The sequence below is a fragment of the Daucus carota genome, chromosome 9, assembly GCF_001625215.2.
Source record: "Daucus carota subsp. sativus chromosome 9, DH1 v3.0, whole genome shotgun sequence".
In the NCBI taxonomy this organism is placed as follows: domain Eukaryota; kingdom Viridiplantae; phylum Streptophyta; class Magnoliopsida; order Apiales; family Apiaceae; genus Daucus; species Daucus carota.
Window position 1 is genome coordinate 35154750 of NC_030389.2, and position 23638 is coordinate 35178387.

The 23638-nt window shown below is 31.3% G+C and overlaps 3 protein-coding genes across 3 annotated transcripts; all 3 read right to left on the bottom strand.

The window, feature by feature from the left end:
- Positions 1-1397: 1397 nt before the first annotated feature.
- Positions 1398-2784, bottom strand: LOC108200915 (GEM-like protein 7). Its single transcript, XM_017369187.2, has 3 exons — positions 2555-2784; positions 2340-2420; positions 1398-2239 (listed from the first exon to the last, which is right to left on the bottom strand). The coding sequence occupies exons 1-3, from the start codon at positions 2685-2687 to the stop codon at positions 1788-1790; spliced, it is 666 nt and encodes a 221-aa protein (XP_017224676.1). The 5' UTR covers positions 2688-2784; the 3' UTR covers positions 1398-1787.
- Positions 2785-10571: 7787 nt separating this feature from the next.
- On the bottom strand, positions 10572-11957 carry LOC108200910 (GEM-like protein 7). The gene is made up of 3 exons (XM_017369182.2): positions 11729-11957; positions 11514-11594; positions 10572-11413 (listed from the first exon to the last, which is right to left on the bottom strand). The coding sequence occupies exons 1-3, from the start codon at positions 11859-11861 to the stop codon at positions 10962-10964; spliced, it is 666 nt and encodes a 221-aa protein (XP_017224671.1). The 5' UTR covers positions 11862-11957; the 3' UTR covers positions 10572-10961.
- A 7226-nt stretch (positions 11958-19183) lies between these two features.
- Positions 19184-20349, bottom strand: LOC108200916 (GEM-like protein 7). The gene is made up of 3 exons (XM_017369189.2): positions 20121-20349; positions 19906-19986; positions 19184-19805 (listed from the first exon to the last, which is right to left on the bottom strand). The coding sequence occupies exons 1-3, from the start codon at positions 20251-20253 to the stop codon at positions 19354-19356; spliced, it is 666 nt and encodes a 221-aa protein (XP_017224678.1). The 5' UTR covers positions 20254-20349; the 3' UTR covers positions 19184-19353.
- Positions 20350-23638: the final 3289 nt, after the last annotated feature.

The window sequence follows — 23638 nt, forward strand, 5'->3', positions numbered from 1 at the left end:
GGCAAGTCTTTATCTCAATTGGTGATTGTTTTTATTTTCATTGTACTAAAATTGAGTATAAGTGTCTTTCATATTTTTTAATACATCCTATAATCGAGAGGGACTACAAGATTAAGATGCGTTTAAGAACTATGATTGGGAGAGTGACCATGACAATAATAGCTTTAGAATGCCTTCTAAGAATTCAACAAACTTTAGTGATAATGAACAAGATTAATCTAACATTAGCCTAAATAAGGTTTTTTTTTATGTGTAACAGTTTGAAGGATGCGATCATTAACTATGTTGTTGAAAATAAAAGGGATATTTAGTTTGCTAAGAATGATTTGTAGATGGTTCAGTCTAAGTATGGGGAGAATGTCCTTGGTATTTATATTCCAGCACGATTGATGTTGATGGAATTTTAGACCATAAGCTTAGCTTTGTGTGGTCTCTGATTGGATGGCTAGGAAATTTGGAAATCATATGAGATTTAATCTTAAGTGGAAGCCGAGAGAAATTCAACAACACCTAAATGAAGTCCACGGTGTGTTAATTTTGAAAACCATTGTTAATTAGCAAGAAAATAGCATTGTCTAGAATTGAAGATGATATTGCTAAACAATATAAGAGATTATATGATTATGGAGTTGAGGTACTGGGATGAGCGTGCATATCCAGGTCCTGCTCAGGCTTCATTGTTAGCACCTTTTTGCTCTGGGCGAACCCAACTGCATTTTGGTGCACTGCCAACAAGATTCAATCAGAACTTCAGTATTTGATTACAGTAAGCAAGTAGCTGCAAATATCAGAATGGTTGAACATCTTGAGTTAAACATCAAAAAAATTTCAATTATTTAAATAAGTTTTTTAATAGATGTTAATTAAGAGTAGATGTATTCAGTGATAAAATAAGGATTTAAAATGCTCACACAATGGAATCGGAACTGAATCTTTTGAATACAATTAATATAATTTAATGGCTTGTAATCTCTCTATAAACAATGAGATCTTATAGATACTGAAAATCTTATAGAACTGAATCTTTTGAATACAATTAATATAATTATGTGATTGTTTACGTTATTTAATATAAAATTAATTTACAAACATATATTAAATTATTAATTATAAAAGAAAACTACACAAGTTCAATTATAATGGCAATGAACATTTAATTCTTATTAGATATTTACATAATTTTTTATATAAAAAGTTAGAGATTTGAAGATAAATAAATAGACAAACAATTTATTTAATAAAACTAAGTATAATATATAGGGTCGCGCTCAAGAGAGAACCGGTGCTTAAAATAGAACCATAGAACCACTAAGGTTCTGCTGCGGAACCCTAAATTTTAAATATATTTTTAGGATCTAAATCTAAATACATGTTTTTTTCATATTTTTTCATCGATGTGTGTGTTAAAAAATAATTTTAAAATCTAATACATAGATATTGACATTTTTTGCATGTGAAGTTCTGCTGCAGAACCCTAACTCATACTTAAGTTCTGCTGCAGAACCCTGCCAAGGGTTCTATGGTTATCTCTCTAATGGTTCTCTCTAGAACATGACCCATATACATAGGAGTTTATGAAATTTGGGCCCCTTGAAATTTGAGGCCCTGTGCAAATGCTCCACTTGCACATGTTAATAGCCGGCTCTGATCTGAGTTCAGTGCTGACTGAAATAATCTTTGCAAGATAACATTGCCAGTTTATTTACTGCATCAAACAGATGGAAATGTATTTTACATGATGGAATGCTATTTATGAAACATGGGAAGAATGAACGTTCGTGTCGTGGTCATTGAGATTCATACACTGCTAGCTGAAGAAACTTGTAAGTTCTCTGATGGTTAAGAAATCCCATGAACCAAAACTCATAGTCATCCTCTGTAACTATATCTATATACTTTCTTGATGGATCTTGGACATTTTCACTTTCGTTTGCTCTTTTTATCTTGTTCAACGGAACTGAAACCTTGTAATGAATCCGAATTAAATCCCCTGTTGAAGTAGAGACCTTGATTGATCTTTCACTGCAGAATGCAATTCTATCGGTTGAGATAAATAGTAATCCGGCTATTGGACCAGCAGTTGTAGATAAATAGCATTGTGAAGCCTTCAATAGCTTTTCTCCTGATCTGATACTGAAGTTTTGTTTGAACACTTTCCTGACACCCCCTACTCGGAGAATTTTAGCTCCCAACCTTAACTTTCCCCTCACTGTTTCACTCAACTTAGGTCCAATTTTCACTGCATAAGTTGAAACAAATATCATTTAAGTAACAAACTGTATACAAGAATCAGTAACAAAACCAGATGATATTTGACATTTCTTAAGCTCAGAACTAACCATGATCCCGAATGCCTTGAGCAAAATTCTCCACTTTCATACCAAGTTTGTTTATCCCATCCTTCATTAACTCTATCGTGCCTGCAGTTTCAAGAAAACGCTTAATTACAAAAGGATCCGGTGTAGCTTACATAAACAATAAAAAATGTATGTGTGTACATATGATTAAAATTTTCTCTTTACATTTCGTGTACTAAAGAAAATAGGTACTTAACTCTGTCTAAATTTTGGAGATGCATAATATTGATTGCAAGCGATACATAAAGATCCTTCCCGAGGCATCTCAGCTGGATATACTGTTGAGCTGATCGGAATTCCAATAACTTGTCCTGGAATCTGGTTCTTCATTTTTAAATTTTTACGAACTGCAAATTGCTTGGTTCTCTGTAAGCCTCTGGTTGATCTTTACTTGTTTTCTGATGTGCCTTGTAGGATGAATTACAACAACGCGTCTTACATGGTATTTATAGCGCAATTGAGAAGGTTAGTGGTATTTAACTTTACGCTGCATGACTCATGTTTGGCTCATCTATGAGACAAATGTGACGAGGCATGCATATTTTAAGATAAGACATGATAGAAAATTTATGCCCTGCTTTGTAAGCAAGCTAGCCGAAGGGTCTTAAGTCCCTGTCGGTATACGTAGGTATTTCCCTATTTTGTACAATTTTGTTATAGAGCAACAGAAAGTTCAGGGCCTGGAAGTTAGCTGAACTCAAAACCGAGCAGAAAGTAGTTGTTGCTAGTCTGAAACACAGTTAATGGTTTAAGAGAGCTTGCTTTAGCACTTGAATCGCGGAAAAATTAGAACGTTGATCGAGTTGTCAGAAGAATCTGGCTAAATATCAGACAGAAAATAAAAGAAAAACAAAAAATCTTGCATAGTACAGGGACTTTTAATCATGCCAAGCATGATACTGATAGATCTTCTTGTACAAAGTTGAATCAATCAAACCATCTGATGTTTGGTCAAAACAAGTAAAATAATCTCATAGTGTATATGATTTTATTAAGGAAAGGAAAGAGTAGGTTCATCACATGCAAGTCATAAACAGCTGGTGCAAAAGTTTCAAATGCTTATGTGGACTGTCATCAATCTTTAATCCTTTTGTATCATGCATTTTCTTTATCTTGATGTCATTGTTATATTGTAATCTTTGCTTATTAAAACATTACTGTATTAGTTGGTAAATTAATCCCTTTAATGTTGTTCCTCTAATATATAAGAACGTGTAGGACTGTAAATAGTTTAGGATATCCAGTGGTTGATAAAACTTTTAGCGGATCAGATCCTTTTAATTATGGCAAACATATCTTACAAAAAAGTTTGGCATATACTGCAATAGAATTCCATCGATGTAGAGAAAGTCTTACACGGACCCTGGGACTATAACTAATCTAAAAATTAATACAATAAAGATTGTTTTAAAGCAATTACATAAAGAAACAAGCTCTGTTATTCGCATAATCCCATGAACCGCATAAAAACAAGCTCTATTATTCACATCATTTATATCACTTGGCTATACGTTTAATAAGATAAATTCAAGATTAATTTCATAACCTCTTCTGTAATGAATATTGATGTACGGTAAAGGTCCAAAAGTTATTTACTTTGTAACATCTTCCATATTAATATAGTTATACAACTATACATTAATACAAATATGATTCATGTATATATATAGTCATTCCTTGTGCTTCATTTTCAAAACTTAATATAATATAATTTTACTGCATCATCTCATCACAAAAGGTAGAATTTTTATACTACTTGCTTCACAGAAAATGAAAAATTCCTCTGTTATGCTTTTCATCTCTCTTGCGATGATATTGGCGATTTCAGGTTAGTTCATTCCTGCAAAAAATATTTTAATCTCCTTAATATTTCCATCAATATAGATAATTTAAAGTTACATCATGTGCAGGTTTAAGATTGTCAAATGGTTTAGCTGAAGGGATAGTTGCTCGCGCTCCATACCATGCAGGGGCTCCAAACCATATATTGAACGCATACGATTGCAGTAAAGATGAAAGCATATGCAGCAAACGTTGTCCGGGATTTTGCTTCTATTGCTATTGTGATAAAATATCTAAAACTTGTAATTTTCATTGTGAATTGTGAATAGTATAATTATTGAGCCAAGGGCTTAATAAATGATTTACCACATTTTTATGAATTAATAAGGCAAGTCTTTATCTCAATTGGTGATTGTTTTTATTTTCATTGTACTAAAATTGAGTATAAGTGTCTTTCATATTTTTTAATACATCCTATAATCGAGAGGGACTACAAGATTAAGATGCGTTTAAGAACTATGATTGGGAGAGTGACCATGACAATAATAGCTTTAGAATGCCTTCTAAGAATTCAACAAACTTTAGTGATAATGAACAAGATTAATCTAACATTAGCCTAAATAAGGTTTTTTTTTATGTGTAACAGTTTGAAGGATGCGATCATTAACTATGTTGTTGAAAATAAAAGGGATATTTAGTTTGCTAAGAATGATTTGTAGATGGTTCAGTCTAAGTATGGGGAGAATGTCCTTGGTATTTATATTCCAGCACGATTGATGTTGATGGAATTTTAGACCATAAGCTTAGCTTTGTGTGGTCTCTGATTGGATGGCTAGGAAATTTGGAAATCATATGAGATTTAATCTTAAGTGGAAGCCGAGAGAAATTCAACAACACCTAAATGAAGTCCACGGTGTGTTAATTTTGAAAACCATTGTTAATTAGCAAGAAAATAGCATTGTCTGGAATTGAAGATGATATTGCTAAACAATATAAGAGATTATATGATTATGGAGTTGAGGTACTGGGATGAGCGTGCATATCCAGGTCCTGCTCAGGCTTCATTGTTAGCACCTTTTTGCTCTGGGCGAACTCAACTGCATTTTGGTGCACTGCCAACAAGATTCAATCAGACCTTAAGTATTTGATTACAGTAAGCAAGTAGCTGCAAATATCAGAATTGTTGAACATCTTGAGTTAAACATCAAAAAAATTTCAATTACTTAAATAAGTTTTTTAATAGATTTTAATTAAGAGTAGATGTATTCAGTGATAAAATAAAGATTTAAAATTCTCACACCATGGAACCGGAACTGAATATTTTGAATACAATTAATTTAATTTAATGGCTTGTAATTTCTCTATAGACAATAAGATCTTATAGATACTGAAAATAAAAATATTTGATCAGATGACCCCATCATAATACGAGTCTTATTTAATTCAGGTCACTTGCTGAGAATGGTTGTTAATTCAGATTTCTATCAGTTTATCCTAATGTGACTATTTGTCTCACCTGAGGTCGTTCGATGCTCGGTCAAAAGATAAAGAATGCAGTTACAATTGACACCAAACTTAAGTCTGATATAGATAAATGTAATTCGTAGTACCAGTCTTTCAGTTTGAATTTGGGTGTTACACAGTTCTTTCAGTTTGAATTTGAGTGTTACACAGTTACTGTTTCTGAGACAGAGAAAAAGTTGCATCTCTAAATATTTGAGTACATGTTTTGATTCTTTTGCATCTTAAAAGTTCTGCATCTCTGGATATATGAGTACATTAATACGATATCATAAAGAAGTTGGTTTTGAAATATTATTATTTTTGTATGGTATTTATGAGTTAGATGCCATCCCTATTCTACTCAGGCATGTATTCTTGTTGAGTCTTATCCCTTTTTTGCAAGACAGTCCCTGGTTATGTTATTAAAATATTTGAGACATTGAGGAGACGAACAATCTAAATTGCTCCATCCAGCTTAATAATTTTTTTAAAAAATTAGAGGACTCATAAATCACCAAGAAAAGTGTGCATGGTAAGTAGTTGTTTCATTATAGAAAATTAGTCATTTATATAGGTGGAAATTAGTTAATTTTTATTATAAAATATTACTACCTTAATGTAGATTATGAAGTACTTAGAAGATAATAATATTAAGGGAAATTTGTAAAAATACTCATATTTTTTAATTTATTTTCAATAATATGGTCAAAATTGCGTACATGGTTGCAACGCTAGCCGAAAATAGTTAACTTTTATGTCGCAAGAGTTGCAATTGAGGTTGCATATATAATTACACGGTATTTTGAAAAAAAATTACAACCAGGATATCTTTGAAAAATTCCCTAATAATAATATATAAGAAAATTATAGAAGAAGAGAGTCGTTACCATGCATAACTTTATAATACATTACTTGTACAAACTCGGTAAGATACACGCTTCAGGCTAAGTGATTTTTGGATTTTATTAACATAATTATACATCGTTTCATCACCATTGCAGACAACATACACAAAAACAACTTATATGTATACCTTGTGTGTGATTTCTCCTCTCACTACCATCGTCTTCGTTTATAACCACCGCCTCCAATAATAACCAACCGTCGTCTCTTTATCAACCATACAGATTTGCTCCTCCTAAAGATAGCTCTCAGCAAAGCTGTTCCTTTATAGCTCTTTGATTTCGACAATAAATCTACTCTTCCAAAGGTGGATCTGGCAATTAGCAAAAACCTTAGTAATAATTTGTTGTAGTATGTAAAACTAATGATAATTCGTATTAGTTATCATAATTTATTATCAAGTTTGATGCCTGTAGTGTATATATATTTTGTTTGCTGCTTAACATGAATAATTACCTGGGACAGGAATGGAGTCCGACTTAAATTGAAAAGAAAGGAAGAGGAAAGCAACGAGACCAAATGACCTAAGCATACAAAAATTCTATCAGACATTTTCGTCAACAGAAAATATATTTTTAATTAATATGTAGCATAACAAAAATATAAAATAAAATATCAAGAAATTCTGAAAATTTATAATAAATATTAAAAAACATTACTTACAAGTATACCATCCTTGAGCATTTTCTTCATTGTTTAAACTAAAAAAAAAAAGATAAATGATCAAGCATTTCAAAACTATTAAATTTTGATATGTCCTCCGCTAAGAAATCATTATTAAATTTAACAAACAAAGATTTTTGATTCATTTTTATGCCTAACATGGAACTCATTCAAAACCTTAATTCGAAGAGGAACCACAAGTCTATAATTTATATGTAAATCTAGATCTGCATTCAATGTATGTAATAGCATATTAAAAACAATGGAACACATGTGTATAAAATCATATAGAATCATCCCATCCATATATGAATATATTTATTTGTAATTTTATAATTTAACTACCTGTTGGCACATCGAGCCGAAGTTATCATCCATTATACAATTAGTACCAAAAGTTCTATCAATTGACAACTCTAGCCAACATCACAAACTACACAATATTCATATCTTAAAATACTCAATTTTATTTTAAGAGCTATATATATCAATATTTAACTTGTTAATAGAAAGACAAATTTTATAGAGAGGAGAGGAGGAGGGGGTTATGGTATATGGAGAATGACTGTCAGGGTTTTTATAGAGGCATGTAGAAGGATCGAGAACGATTGAGACATTTCTCATCATTAAAATATGTTCTTATTACTAAATTGCCCTTAAATTTTAAATTTCTTACATTATATATATATATATATATATATATATATATATCAAATTTAAGTAACATTTATAATCACCAAAAACATTTTGGTAAAAAAACATCTCGGTTAGCCGAGGTCGAGAATCTTGTAAAATATATACATGTGTAAGTGTGTTCAACTATAAAAAGTAATGTTTTTATTAAAAAGTACAAGTTAAATCATTTACCAAACCTAATAGTCGAAGGAATAAAACAACTATATTTTATATTTCATATTATATTTATTTTTTAAAATATCCGCTATATAACATAATTCAGTTGAATTAAATCTGTTAACAAATTTTATAATATGTTCAATTTATAACACATAATGATAACTCAAAATATTGATCATACTATATCATACATAACATTTAAATTAAAATTATTTGAGTAACATTTGTAATTTCTTTAGTTTGTAACTTTTCATATACTGCAATAGAATTCCATCGATGCGGAGAAAGTCTTACCTAGACCCTCGGATTATAACTAATCTAAATATTAATACAATAAAGATTGTTTTAAAGCAATTAAATAAAGAAACAAGCTCTGTTATTCGCATAATCCCATGAATCGCGTAAAAATAAGCTCTATTATTCACATCATTTATATCATTTGGCTATACATTTAATAAGATAAATTCAAGATTAATTTCATAACCTCTTCTGTAATGAATATTGACGTACAGTAAAGGTCGAAAAGTTATTTACTTTGTAACATCTTCCACATTAATATTGTTCACAACTATACATTAATACAAATATGATTCATGTATATATATATAGTCATTCCTTGTGTTTCATTTTTAAAACTTAACAAAATATAATTTTGTTGCATCATCTCATCACAAAAGATAGAATTTTGATACTACTTGCTTCACAAAAAATGAAAAATTCCTCTGTTATGCTTGTCATCTCTCTTGCCATGATATTGGCAATTTCTGGTTAGTTCAATCTTGCAAAAAATATTTTAATCTCCTTTACAATAGTTCCATCAATATAGATAATTTAAAGTTACATCATGTGCAGGTTTAAGATTGTCAAATGGTTTAGCTGAAGGGATAGTTGCTCGCGCTCCATACCATGCAGGGGCTCCAAACCATATATTGAATGCATACGATTGCAGTAAAGATGAAAGCATATGCAGCAAACGTTGTCCGAGATTTTGCTTCAATTGCTATTGTGATAAAATATCTAAAACTTGTAATTTTCATTGTGAATTGTGAATAGTATAATTATTGAGCCAAGGGCTTAATAAATGATTTACCACATTTTTATGAATTAATAAGGCAAGTCTTTATCTCAATTGGTGATTGTTTTTATTTTCATTGTACTAAAATTGAGTATAAGTGTCTTTCATATTTTTTAATACATCCTATAATCGAGAGGGACTACAAGATTAAGATGCGTTTAAGAACTATGATTGGGAGAGTGACCATGACAATAATAGCTTTAGAATGCCTTCTAAGAATTCAACAAACTTTAGTGATAATGAACAAGATTAATCTAACATTAGCCTAAATAAGGTTTTTTTTTATGTGTAACAGTTTGAAGGATGCGATCATTAACTATGTTGTTGAAAATAAAAGGGATATTTAGTTTGCTAAGAATGATTTGTAGATGGTTCAGTCTAAGTATGGGGAGAATGTCCTTGGTATTTATATTCCAGCACGATTGATGTTGATGGAATTTTAGACCATAAGCTTAGCTTTGTGTGGTCTCTGATTGGATGGCTAGGAAATTTGGAAATCATATGAGATTTAATCTTAAGTGGAAGCCGAGAGAAATTCAACAACACCTAAATGAAGTCCACGGTGTGTTAATTTTGAAAACCATTGTTAATTAGCAAGAAAATAGCATTGTCTAGAATTGAAGATGATATTGCTAAACAATATAAGAGATTATATGATTATGGAGTTGAGGTACTGGGATGAGCGTGCATATCCAGGTCCTGCTCAGGCTTCATTGTTAGCACCTTTTTGCTCTGGGCGAACCCAACTGCATTTTGGTGCACTGCCAACAAGATTCAATCAGAACTTCAGTATTTGATTACAGTAAGCAAGTAGCTGCAAATATCAGAATGGTTGAACATCTTGAGTTAAACATCAAAAAAATTTCAATTATTTAAATAAGTTTTTTAATAGATGTTAATTAAGAGTAGATGTATTCAGTGATAAAATAAGGATTTAAAATGCTCACACAATGGAATCGGAACTGAATCTTTTGAATACAATTAATATAATTTAATGGCTTGTAATCTCTCTATAAACAATGAGATCTTATAGATACTGAAAATCTTATAGAACTGAATCTTTTGAATACAATTAATATAATTATGTGATTGTTTACGTTATTTAATATAAAATTAATTTACAAACATATATTAAATTATTAATTATAAAAGAAAACTACACAAGTTCAATTATAATGGCAATGAACATTTAATTCTTATTAGATATTTACATAATTTTTTATATAAAAAGTTAGAGATTTGAAGATAAATAAATAGACAAACAATTTATTTAATAAAACTAAGTATAATATATAGGGTCGCGCTCAAGAGAGAACCGGTGCTTAAAATAGAACCATAGAACCACTAAGGTTCTGCTGCGGAACCCTAAATTTTAAATATATTTTTAGGATCTAAATCTAAATACATGTTTTTTTCATATTTTTTCATCGATGTGTGTGTTAAAAAATAATTTTAAAATCTAATACATAGATATTGACATTTTTTGCATGTGAAGTTCTGCTGCAGAACCCTAACTCATACTTAAGTTCTGCTGCAGAACCCTGCCAAGGGTTCTATGGTTATCTCTCTAATGGTTCTCTCTAGAACATGACCCATATACATAGGAGTTTATGAAATTTGGGCCCCTTGAAATTTGAGGCCCTGTGCAAATGCTCCACTTGCACATGTTAATAGCCGGCTCTGATCTGAGTTCAGTGCTGACTGAAATAATCTTTGCAAGATAACATTGCCAGTTTATTTACTGCATCAAACAGATGGAAATGTATTTTACATGATGGAATGCTATTTATGAAACATGGGAAGAATGAACGTTCGTGTCGTGGTCATTGAGATTCATACACTGCTAGCTGAAGAAACTTGTAAGTTCTCTGATGGTTAAGAAATCCCATGAACCAAAACTCATAGTCATCCTCTGTAACTATATCTATATACTTTCTTGATGGATCTTGGACATTTTCACTTTCGTTTGCTCTTTTTATCTTGTTCAACGGAACTGAAACCTTGTAATGAATCCGAATTAAATCCCCTGTTGAAGTAGAGACCTTGATTGATCTTTCACTGCAGAATGCAATTCTATCGGTTGAGATAAATAGTAATCCGGCTATTGGACCAGCAGTTGTAGATAAATAGCATTGTGAAGCCTTCAATAGCTTTTCTCCTGATCTGATACTGAAGTTTTGTTTGAACACTTTCCTGACACCCCCTACTCGGAGAATTTTAGCTCCCAACCTTAACTTTCCCCTCACTGTTTCACTCAACTTAGGTCCAATTTTCACTGCATAAGTTGAAACAAATATCATTTAAGTAACAAACTGTATACAAGAATCAGTAACAAAACCAGATGATATTTGACATTTCTTAAGCTCAGAACTAACCATGATCCCGAATGCCTTGAGCAAAATTCTCCACTTTCATACCAAGTTTGTTTATCCCATCCTTCATTAACTCTATCGTGCCTGCAGTTTCAAGAAAACGCTTAATTACAAAAGGATCCGGTGTAGCTTACATAAACAATAAAAAATGTATGTGTGTACATATGATTAAAATTTTCTCTTTACATTTCGTGTACTAAAGAAAATAGGTACTTAACTCTGTCTAAATTTTGGAGATGCATAATATTGATTGCAAGCGATACATAAAGATCCTTCCCGAGGCATCTCAGCTGGATATACTGTTGAGCTGATCGGAATTCCAATAACTTGTCCTGGAATCTGGTTCTTCATTTTTAAATTTTTACGAACTGCAAATTGCTTGGTTCTCTGTAAGCCTCTGGTTGATCTTTACTTGTTTTCTGATGTGCCTTGTAGGATGAATTACAACAACGCGTCTTACATGGTATTTATAGCGCAATTGAGAAGGTTAGTGGTATTTAACTTTACGCTGCATGACTCATGTTTGGCTCATCTATGAGACAAATGTGACGAGGCAAGATAAGACATGATAGAAAATTTATGCCCTGCTTTGTAAGCAAGCTAGCCGAAGGGTCTTAAGTCCCTGTCGGTATACGTAGGTATTTCCCTATTTTGTACAATTTTGTTATAGAGCAACAGAAAGTTCAGGGCCTGGAAGTTAGCTGAACTCAAAACCGAGCAGAAAGTAGTTGTTGCTAGTCTGAAACACAGTTAATGGTTTAAGAGAGCTTGCTTTAGCACTTGAATCGCGGAAAAATTAGAACGTTGATCGAGTTGTCAGAAGAATCTGGCTAAATATCAGACAGAAAATAAAACAAAAACAAAAAATCTTGCATAGTACAGGGACTTTTAATCATGCCAAGCATGATACTGATAGATCTTCTTGTACAAAGTTGAATCAATCAAACCATCTGATGTTTGGTCAAAACAAGTAAAATAATCTCATAGTGTATATGATTTTATTAAGGAAAGGAAAGAGTAGGTTCATCACATGCAAGTCATAAACAGCTGGTGCAAAAGTTTCAAATGCTTATGTGGACTGTCATCAATCTTTAATCCTTTTGTATCATGCATTTTCTTTATCTTGATGTCATTGTTATATTGTAATCTTTGCTTATTAAAACATTACTGTATTAGTTGGTAAATTAATCCCTTTAATGTTGTTCCTCTAATATATAAGAACGTGTAGGACTGTAAATAGTTTAGGATATCCAGTGGTTGATAAAACTTTTAGCGGATCAGATCCTTTTAATTATGGCAAACATATCTTACAAAAAAGTTTGGCATATACTGCAATAGAATTCCATCGATGTAGAGAAAGTCTTACACGGACCCTGGGACTATAACTAATCTAAAAATTAATACAATAAAGATTGTTTTAAAGCAATTACATAAAGAAACAAGCTCTGTTATTCGCATAATCCCATGAACCGCATAAAAACAAGCTCTATTATTCACATCATTTATATCACTTGGCTATACGTTTAATAAGATAAATTCAAGATTAATTTCATAACCTCTTCTGTAATGAATATTGATGTACGGTAAAGGTCCAAAAGTTATTTACTTTGTAACATCTTCCATATTAATATAGTTATACAACTATACATTAATACAAATATGATTCATGTAAATATATAGTCATTCCTTGTGTTTCATTTTCAAAACTTAATATAATATAATTTTACTGCATCATTTCATCACAAAAGGTAGAATTTTTATACTACTTGCTTCACAGAAAATGAAAAATTCCTCTATTATGCTTTTCATCTCTCTTGCCATGATATTGGCGATTTCGGGTTAGTTCATTCCTGCAAAAAATATTTTAATCTCCTTAATATTTCCATCAATATAGATGGTTTAAAGTTACATTATGTGCAGGTTTAAGATTGTCAAATGGTTTAGCTGAAGCAATAGTTGCTCGCGCTCCATACCATGCAGGGGCTCCAAACCATATATTGAACGCATACGATTGCAGTAAAGATGAAAGCATATGCAGCAAACGTTGTCCGGGATTTTGCTTCTATTGCTATTGTGATAAAATATCTAAAACTTGTAATTTTCATTGTGAATTGTGAATAGTATAATTATTGAGCCAAGGGCTTAATAAATGATTTACCACATTTTTATGAATTAATAAGGCAAGTCTTTATCTCAATTGGTGATTGTTTTTATTTTCATTGTACTAAAATTGAGTATAAGTGTCTTTCATATTTTTTAATACATCCTATAATCGAGAGGGACTACAAGATTAAGATGCGTTTAAGAACTATGATTGGGAGAGTGACCATGACAATAATAGCTTTAGAATGCCTTCTAAGAATTCAACAAACTTTAGTGATAATGAACAAGATTAATCTAACATTAGCCTAAATAAGGTTTTTTTTATGTGTAACAGTTTGAAGGATGCGATCATTAACTATGTTGTTGAAAATAAAAGGGATATTTAGTTTGCTAAGAATGATTTGTAGATGGTTCAGTCTAAGTATGGGGAGAATGTCCTTGGTATTTATATTCCAGCACGATTGATGTTGATGGAATTTTAGACCATAAGCTTAGCTTTGTGTGGTCTCTGATTGGATGTCTAGGAAATTTGGAAATCATATGAGATTTAATCTTAAGTGGAAGCCGAGAGAAATTCAACAACACCTAAATGAAGTCCACGGTGTGTTAATTTTGAAAACCATTGTTAATTAGCAAGAAAATAGCATTGTCTGGAATTGAAGATGATATTGCTAAACAATATAAGAGATTATATGATTATGGAGTTGAGGTACTGGGATGAGCGTGCATATCCAGGTCCTGCTCAGGCTTCATTGTTAGCACCTTTTTGCTCTGGGCGAACTCAACTGCATTTTGGTGCACTGCCAACAAGATTCAATCAGACCTTAAGTATTTGATTACAGTAAGCAAGTAGCTGCAAATATCAGAATTGTTGAACATCTTGAGTTAAACATCAAAAAAATTTCAATTACTTAAATAAGTTTTTTAATAGATTTTAATTAAGAGTAGATGTATTCAGTGATAAAATAAAGATTTAAAATTCTCACACCATGGAACCGGAACTGAATATTTTGAATACAATTAATTTAATTTAATGGCTTGTAATTTCTCTATAGACAATAAGATCTTATAGATACTGAAAATAAAAATATTTGATCAGATGACCCCATCATAATACGAGTCTTATTTAATTCAGGTCACTTGCTGAGAATGGTTGTTAATTCAGATTTCTATCAGTTTATCCTAATGTGACTATTTGTCTCACCTGAGGTCGTTCGATGCTCGGTCAAAAGATAAAGAATGCAGTTACAATTGACACCAAACTTAAGTCTGATATAGATAAATGTAATTCGTAGTACCAGTCTTTCAGTTTGAATTTGGGTGTTACACAGTTCTTTCAGTTTGAATTTGGGTGTTACACAGTTACTGTTTCTGAGACAGAGAAAAAGTTGCATCTCTAAATATTTGAGTACATGTTTTGATTCTTTTGCATCTTAAAAGTTCTGCATCTCTGGATATATGAGTACATTAATACGATATCATAAAGAAGTTGGTTTTGAAATATTATTATTTTTGTATGGTATTTATGAGTTAGATGCCATCCCTATTCTACTCAGGCATGTATTCTTGTTGAGTCTTATCCCTTTTTTGCAAGACAGTCCCTGGTTATGTTATTAAAATATTTGAGACATTGAGGAGACGAACAATCTAAATTGCTCCATCCAGCTTAATAATTTTTTTAAAAAATTAGAGGACTCATAAATCACCAAGAAAAGTGTGCATGGTAAGTAGTTGTTTCATTATAGAAAATTAGTCATTTATATAGGTGGAAATTAGTTAATTTTTATTATAAAATATTACTACCTTAATGTAGATTATGAAGTACTTAGAAGATAATAATATTAAGGGAAATTTGTAAAAATACTCATATTTTTTAATTTATTTTCAATAATATGGTCAAAATTGCGTACATGGTTGCAACGCTAGCCGAAAATAGTTAACTTTTATGTCGCAAGAGTTGCAATTGAGGTTGCATATATAATTACACGGTATTTTGAAAAAAAATTACAACCAGGATATCTTTGAAAAATTCCCTAATAATAATATATAAGAAAATTATAGAAGAAGAGAGTCGTTACCATGCATAACTTTATAATACATTACTTGTACAAACTCGGTAAGATACACGCTTCAGGCTAAGTGATTTTTGGATTTTATTAACATAATTATACATCGTTTCATCACCATTGCAGACAACATACACAAAAACAACTTATATGTATACCTTGTGTGTGATTTCTCCTCTCACTACCATCGTCTTCGTTTATAACCACCGCCTCCAATAATAACCAACCGTCGTCTCTTTATCAACCATACAGATTTGCTCCTCCTAAAGATAGCTCTCAGCAAAGCTGTTCCTTTATAGCTCTTTGATTTCGACAATAAATCTACTCTTCCAAAGGTGGATCTGGCAATTAGCAAAAACCTTAGTAATAATTTGTTGTAGTATGTAAAACTAATGATAATTCGTATTAGTTATCATAATTTATTATCAAGTTTGATGCCTGTAGTGTATATATATTTTGTTTGCTGCTTAACATGAATAATTACCTGGGACAGGAATGGAGTCCGACTTAAATTGAAAAGAAAGGAAGAGGAAAGCAACGAGACCAAATGACCTAAGCATACAAAAATTCTATCAGACATTTTCGTCAACAGAAAATATATTTTTAATTAATATGTAGCATAACAAAAATATAAAATAAAATATCAAGAAATTCTGAAAATTTATAATAAATATTAAAAAACATTACTTACAAGTATACCATCCTTGAGCATTTTCTTCATTGTTTAAACTAAAAAAAAAGATAAATGATCAAGCATTTCAAAACTATTAAATTTTGATATGTCCTCCGCTAAGAAATCATTATTAAATTTAACAAACAAAGATTTTTGATTCATTTTTATGCCTAACATGGAACTCATTCAAAACCTTAATTCGAAGAGGAACCACAAGTCTATAATTTATATGTAAATCTAGATCTGCATTCAATGTATGTAATAGCATATTAAAAACAATGGAACACATGTGTATAAAATCATATAGAATCATCCCATCCATATATGAATATATTTATTTGTAATTTTATAATTTAACTACCTGTTGGCACATCGAGCCGAAGTTATCATCCATTATACAATTAGTACCAAAAGTTCTATCAATTGACAACTCTAGCCAACATCACAAACTACACAATATTCATATCTTAAAATACTCAATTTTATTTTAAGAGCTATATATATCAATATTTAACTTGTTAATAGAAAGACAAATTTTATAGAGAGGAGAGGAGGAGGGGGTTATGGTATATGGAGAATGACTGTCAGGGTTTTTATAGAGGCATGTAGAAGGATCGAGAACGATTGAGACATTTCTCATCATTAAAATATGTTCTTATTACTAAATTGCCCTTAAATTTTAAATTTCTTACATTATATATATATATATATATATATCAAATTTAAGTAACATTTATAATCACCAAAAACATTTTGGTAAAAAAACATCTCGGTTAGCCGAGGTCGAGAATCTTGTAAAATATATACATGTGTAAGTGTGTTCAACTATAAAAAGTAATGTTTTTATTAAAAAGTACAAGTTAAATCATTTACCAAACCTAATAGTCGAAGGAATAAAACAACTATATTTTATATTTCATATTATATTTATTTTTTAAAATATCCGCTATATAACATAATTCAGTTGAATTAAATCTGTTAACAAATTTTATAATATGTTCAATTTATAACACATAATGATAACTCAAAATATTGATCATACTATATCATACATAACATTTAAATTAAAATTATTTGAGTAACATTTGTAATTTCTTTAGTTTGTAACTTTTCATATACTGCAATAGAATTCCATCGATGCGGAGAAAGTCTTACCTAGACCCTCGGATTATAACTAATCTAAATATTAATACAATAAAGATTGTTTTAAAGCAATTAAATAAAGAAACAAGCTCTGTTATTCGCATAATCCCATGAATCGCGTAAAAATAAGCTCTATTATTCACATCATTTATATCATTTGGCTATACATTTAATAAGATAAATTCAAGATTAATTTCATAACCTCTTCTGTAATGAATATTGACGTACAGTAAAGGTCGAAAAGTTATTTACTTTGTAACATCTTCCACATTAATATTGTTCACAACTATACATTAATACAAATATGATTCATGTATATATATATAGTCATTCCTTGTGTTTCATTTTTAAAACTTAACAAAATATAATTTTGTTGCATCATCTCATCACAAAAGATAGAATTTTGATACTACTTGCTTCACAAAAAATGAAAAATTCCTCTGTTATGCTTGTCATCTCTCTTGCCATGATATTGGCAATTTCTGGTTAGTTCAATCTTGCAAAAAATATTTTAATCTCCTTTACAATAGTTCCATCAATATAGATAATTTAAAGTTACATCATGTGCAGGTTTAAGATTGTCAAATGGTTTAGCTGAAGGGATAGTTGCTCGCGCTCCATACCATGCAGGGGCTCCAAACCATATATTGAATGCATACGATTGCAGTAAAGATGAAAGCATATGCAGCAAACGTTGTCCGGGATTTTGCTTCAATTGCTATTGTGATAAAATATCTAAAACTTGTAATTTTCATTGTGAATTGTGAATAGTATAATTATTGAGCCAAGGGCTTAATAAATGATTTACCACATTTTTATGAATTAATAAGGCAAGTCTTTATCTCAATTGGTGATTGTTTTTATTTTCATTGTACTAAAATTGAGTATAAGTGTCTTTCATATTTTTTAATACATCCTATAATCGAGAGGGACTACAAGATTAAGATGCGTTTAAGAACTATGATTGGGAGAGTGACCATGACAATAATAGCTTTAGAATGCCTTCTAAGAATTCAACAAACTTTAGTGATAATGAACAAGATTAATCTAACATTAGCCTAAATAAGGTTTTTTTTTATGTGTAACAGTTTGAAGGATGCGATCATTAACTATGTTGTTGAAAATAAAAGGGATATTTAGTTTGCTAAGAATGATTTGTAGATGGTTCAGTCTAAGTATGGGGAGAATGTCCTTGGTATTTATATTCCAGCACGATTGATGTTGATGGAATTTTAGACCATAAGCTTAGCTTTGTGTGGTCTCTGATTGGATGGCTAGGAAATTTGGAAATCATATGAGATTTAATCTTAAGTGGAAGCCGAGAGAAATTCAACAACACCTAAATGAAGTCCACGGTGTGTTAATTTTGAAAACCATTGTTAATTAGCAAGAAAATAGCATTGTCTAGAATTGAAGATGATATTGCTAAACAATATAAGAGATTATATGATTATGGAGTTGAGGTACTGGGATGAGCGTGCATATCCAGGTCCTGCTCAGGCTTCATTGTTAGCACCTTTTTGCTCTGGGCGAACCCAACTGCATTTTGGTGCACTGCCAACAAGATTCAATCAGAACTTCAGTATTTGATTACAGTAAGCAAGTAGCTGCAAATATCAGAATGGTTGAACATCTTGAGTTAAACATCAAAAAAATTTCAATTATTTAAATAAGTTTTTTAATAGATGTTAATTAAGAGTAGATGTATTCAGTGATAAAATAAGGATTTAAAATGCTCACACAATGGAATCGGAACTGAATCTTTTGAATACAATTAATATAATATAATGGCTTGTAATCTCTCTATAAACAATGAGATCTTATAGAAACATGGGAAGAATGAACGTTCGTGTCGTGGTCATTGAGATTCATACACTGCTAGCTGAAGAAACTTGTAAGTTCTCTGATGGTTAAGAAATCCCATGAACCAAAACTCATAGTCATCCTCTGTAACTATATCTATATACTTTCTTGATGGATCTTGGACATTTTCACTTTCGTTTGCTCTTTTTATCTTGTTCAACGGAACTGAAACCTTGTAATGAATCCGAATTAAATCCCCTGTTGAAGTAGAGACCTTGATTGATCTTTCACTGCAGAATGCAATTCTATCGGTTGAGATAAATAGTAATCCGGCTATTGGACCAGCAGTTGTAGATAAATAGCATTGTGAAGCCTTCAATAGCTTTTCTCCTGATCTGATACTGAAGTTTTGTTTGAACACTTTCCTGACACCCCCTACTCGGAGAATTTTAGCTCCCAACCTTAACTTTCCCCTCACTGTTTCACTCAACTTAGGTCCAATTTTCACTGCATAAGTTGAAACAAATATCATTTAAGTAACAAACTGTATACAAGAATCAGTAACAAAACCAGATGATATTTGACATTTCTTAAGCTCAGAACTAACCATGATCCCGAATGCCTTGAGCAAAATTCTCCACTTTCATACCAAGTTTGTTTATCCCATCCTTCATTAACTCTATCGTGCCTGCAGTTTCAAGAAAACGCTTAATTACAAAAGGATCCGGTGTAGCTTACATAAACAATAAAAAATGTATGTGTGTACATATGATTAAAATTTTCTCTTTACATTTCGTGTACTAAAGAAAATAGGTACTTAACTCTGTCTAAATTTTGGAGATGCATAATATTGATTGCAAGCGATACATAAAGATCCTTCCCGAGGCATCTCAGCTGGATATACTGTTGAGCTGATCGGAATTCCAATAACTTGTCCTGGAATCTGGTTCTTCATTTTTAAATTTTTACGAACTGCAAATTGCTTGGTTCTCTGTAAGCCTCTGGTTGATCTTTACTTGTTTTCTGATGTGCCTTGTAGGATGAATTACAACAACGCGTCTTACATGGTATTTATAGCGCAATTGAGAAGGTTAGTGGTATTTAACTTTACGCTGCATGACTCATGTTTGGCTCATCTATGAGACAAATGTGACGAGGCAAGATAAGACATGATAGAAAATTTATGCCCTGCTTTGTAAGCAAGCTAGCCGAAGGGTCTTAAGTCCCTGTCGGTATACGTAGGTATTTCCCTATTTTGTACAATTTTGTTATAGAGCAACAGAAAGTTCAGGGCCTGGAAGTTAGCTGAACTCAAAACCGAGCAGAAAGTAGTTGTTGCTAGTCTGAAACACAGTTAATGGTTTAAGAGAGCTTGCTTTAGCACTTGAATCGCGGAAAAATTAGAACGTTGATCGAGTTGTCAGAAGAATCTGGCTAAATATCAGACAGAAAATAAAAGAAAAACAAAAAATCTTGCATAGTACAGGGACTTTTAATCATGCCAAGCATGATACTGATAGATCTTCTTGTACAAAGTTGAATCAATCAAACCATCTGATGTTTGGTCAAAACAAGTAAAATAATCTCATAGTGTATATGATTTTATTAAGGAAAGGAAAGAGTAGGTTCATCACATGCAAGTCATAAACAGCTGGTGCAAAAGTTTCAAATGCTTATGTGGACTGTCATCAATCTTTAATCCTTTTGTATCATGCATTTTCTTTATCTTGATGTCATTGTTATATTGTAATCTTTGCTTATTAAAACATTACTGTATTAGTTGGTAAATTAATCCCTTTAATGTTGTTCCTCTAATATATAAGAACGTGTAGGACTGTAAATAGTTTAGGATATCCAGTGGTTGATAAAACTTTTAGCGGATCAGATCCTTTTAATTATGGCAAACATATCTTACAAAAAAGTTTGGCATATACTGCAATAGAATTCCATCGATGTAGAGAAAGTCTTACACGGACCCTGGGACTATAACTAATCTAAAAATTAATACAATAAAGATTGTTTTAAAGCAATTACATAAAGAAACAAGCTCTGTTATTCGCATAATCCCATGAACCGCATAAAAACAAGCTCTATTATTCACATCATTTATATCACTTGGCTATACGTTTAATAAGATAAATTCAAGATTAATTTCATAACCTCTTCTGTAATGAATATTGATGTACGGTAAAGGTCCAAAAGTTATTTACTTTGTAACATCTTCCATATTAATATAGTTATACAACTATACATTAATACAAATATGATTCATGTATATATATAGTCATTCCTTGTGTTTCATTTTCAAAACTTAATATAATATAATTTTACTGCATCATTTCATCACAAAAGGTAGAATTTTTATACTACTTGCTTCACGGAAAATGAAAAATTCCTCTATTATGCTTTTCATCTCTCTTGCCATGATATTGGCGATTTCGGGTTAGTTCATTCCTGCAAAAAATATTTTAATCTCCTTAATATTTCCATCAATATAGATGGTTTAAAGTTACATTATGTGCAGGTTTAAGATTGTCAAATGGTTTAGCTGAAGCAATAGTTGCTCGCGCTCCATACCATGCAGGGGCTCCAAACCATATATTGAACGCATACGATTGCAGTAAAGATGAAAGCATATGCAGCAAACGTTGTCCGGGATTTTGCTTCTATTGCTATTGTGATAAAATATCTAAAACTTGTAATTTTCATTGTGAATTGTGAATAGTATAATTATTGAGCCAAGGGCTTAATAAATGATTTACCACATTTTTATGAATTAATAAGGCAAGTCTTTATCTCAATTGGTGATTGTTTTTATTTTCATTGTACTAAAATTGAGTATAAGTGTCTTTCATATTTTTTAATACATCCTATAATCGAGAGGGACTACAAGATTAAGATGCGTTTAAGAACTATGATTGGGAGAGTGACCATCACAATAATAGCTTTAGAATGCCTTCAAAGAATTCAACAAACTTTAGTGATAATGAACAACATTAATCTAACATTAGCCTAAATAAGGTTTTTTTTTATGTGTAACAGTTTGAAGGATGCGATCATTAACTATGTTGTTGAAAATAAAAGGGATATTTAGTTTGCTAAGAATGATTTGTAGATGGTTCGGTTTAAGTATGGGGAGAATGTCCTTGGTATTTATATTCCAACACGATTGATGTTGATGGAATTTTAGACCATACGCTTAGCTTTGTGTGGTCTCTGATTGGATGGCTAGGAAATTTGGAAATCATATGAGATTTAATCTTAAGTGGAAGCCGAGAGAAATTCAACAACACCTAAATGAAGTCCACGATGTGTTAATTTTGAAAACCATTGTTAATTAGCAAGAAAATAGCATTGTCTGGAATTGAAGATGATATTGCTAAACAATATAAGAGATTATATGATTATGGAGTTGAGGTACTGGGATGAGCGTGCATATCCAGTTCCTGTTCTCATTTTGGTGCACTGCCAATAAGATTCAATCAGACCTTAAGTATTTGATTATAGTAAGCAAGTAGCTGTAAATATCAGAATGGTTGAACATCTTGAGTTAAACATCAAAAAAATTTCAATTACTTAAATAAGTTTTTTAATAGATGTTAATTAAGAGTAGATGTATTCAGTGATAAAATAAGGATTTAAAATGCTCACACCATGGAACCGGAACTGAATATTTTGAATACAATTAATTTAATTTAACGGCTTGTAATTTCTCTATAAACAATGAGATCTTATAGATACTGAAAATAAAAATATTTGATCAGATGACCCCATCATAATATGAGTCTTATTTAATTCAGGTCACTTGCGGAGAATGGTTGTTAATTCAGATTTCTATCAGTTTATCCTAATGTGACTATTTGTCTCACCTGAGGTCGTTCGATGCTCGGTCAAAAGATAAAGATCGATGCTCGGTCAAAAGATAAAGAATGCAGTTACAATTGACACAAAACTTAAGTCTGATATAGATAAATGTAATTCATAGTACTAGTCTTTTCGGTTCGAATTTGGGTGGTACACTGTTACTGTTTCTGAGACAGAGAAAAAGTTGTATCTCTAGATATATGAGTGCAGGTTTTGATTCTTGTTGCATCTTAAATGTTTTGCATCTCTGGATATTTGAGTACATTGATATGATATCATAAAGAAGTTGTTTTAAAAATATTATTATTTTTATATGGTAGCTCTTGTGGCTCATTGCCATTCTTTTCTACTCAGGCATGTATTCTTGTTGAGTCTTATCCTTTTTTTGCAAGACAGTCCCCGGTTCTGTTATTAAAATATTTGAGACATCGAGGAGACGAGCAAACTAAATTGCTTCATCCAGCTTAATAATTGTT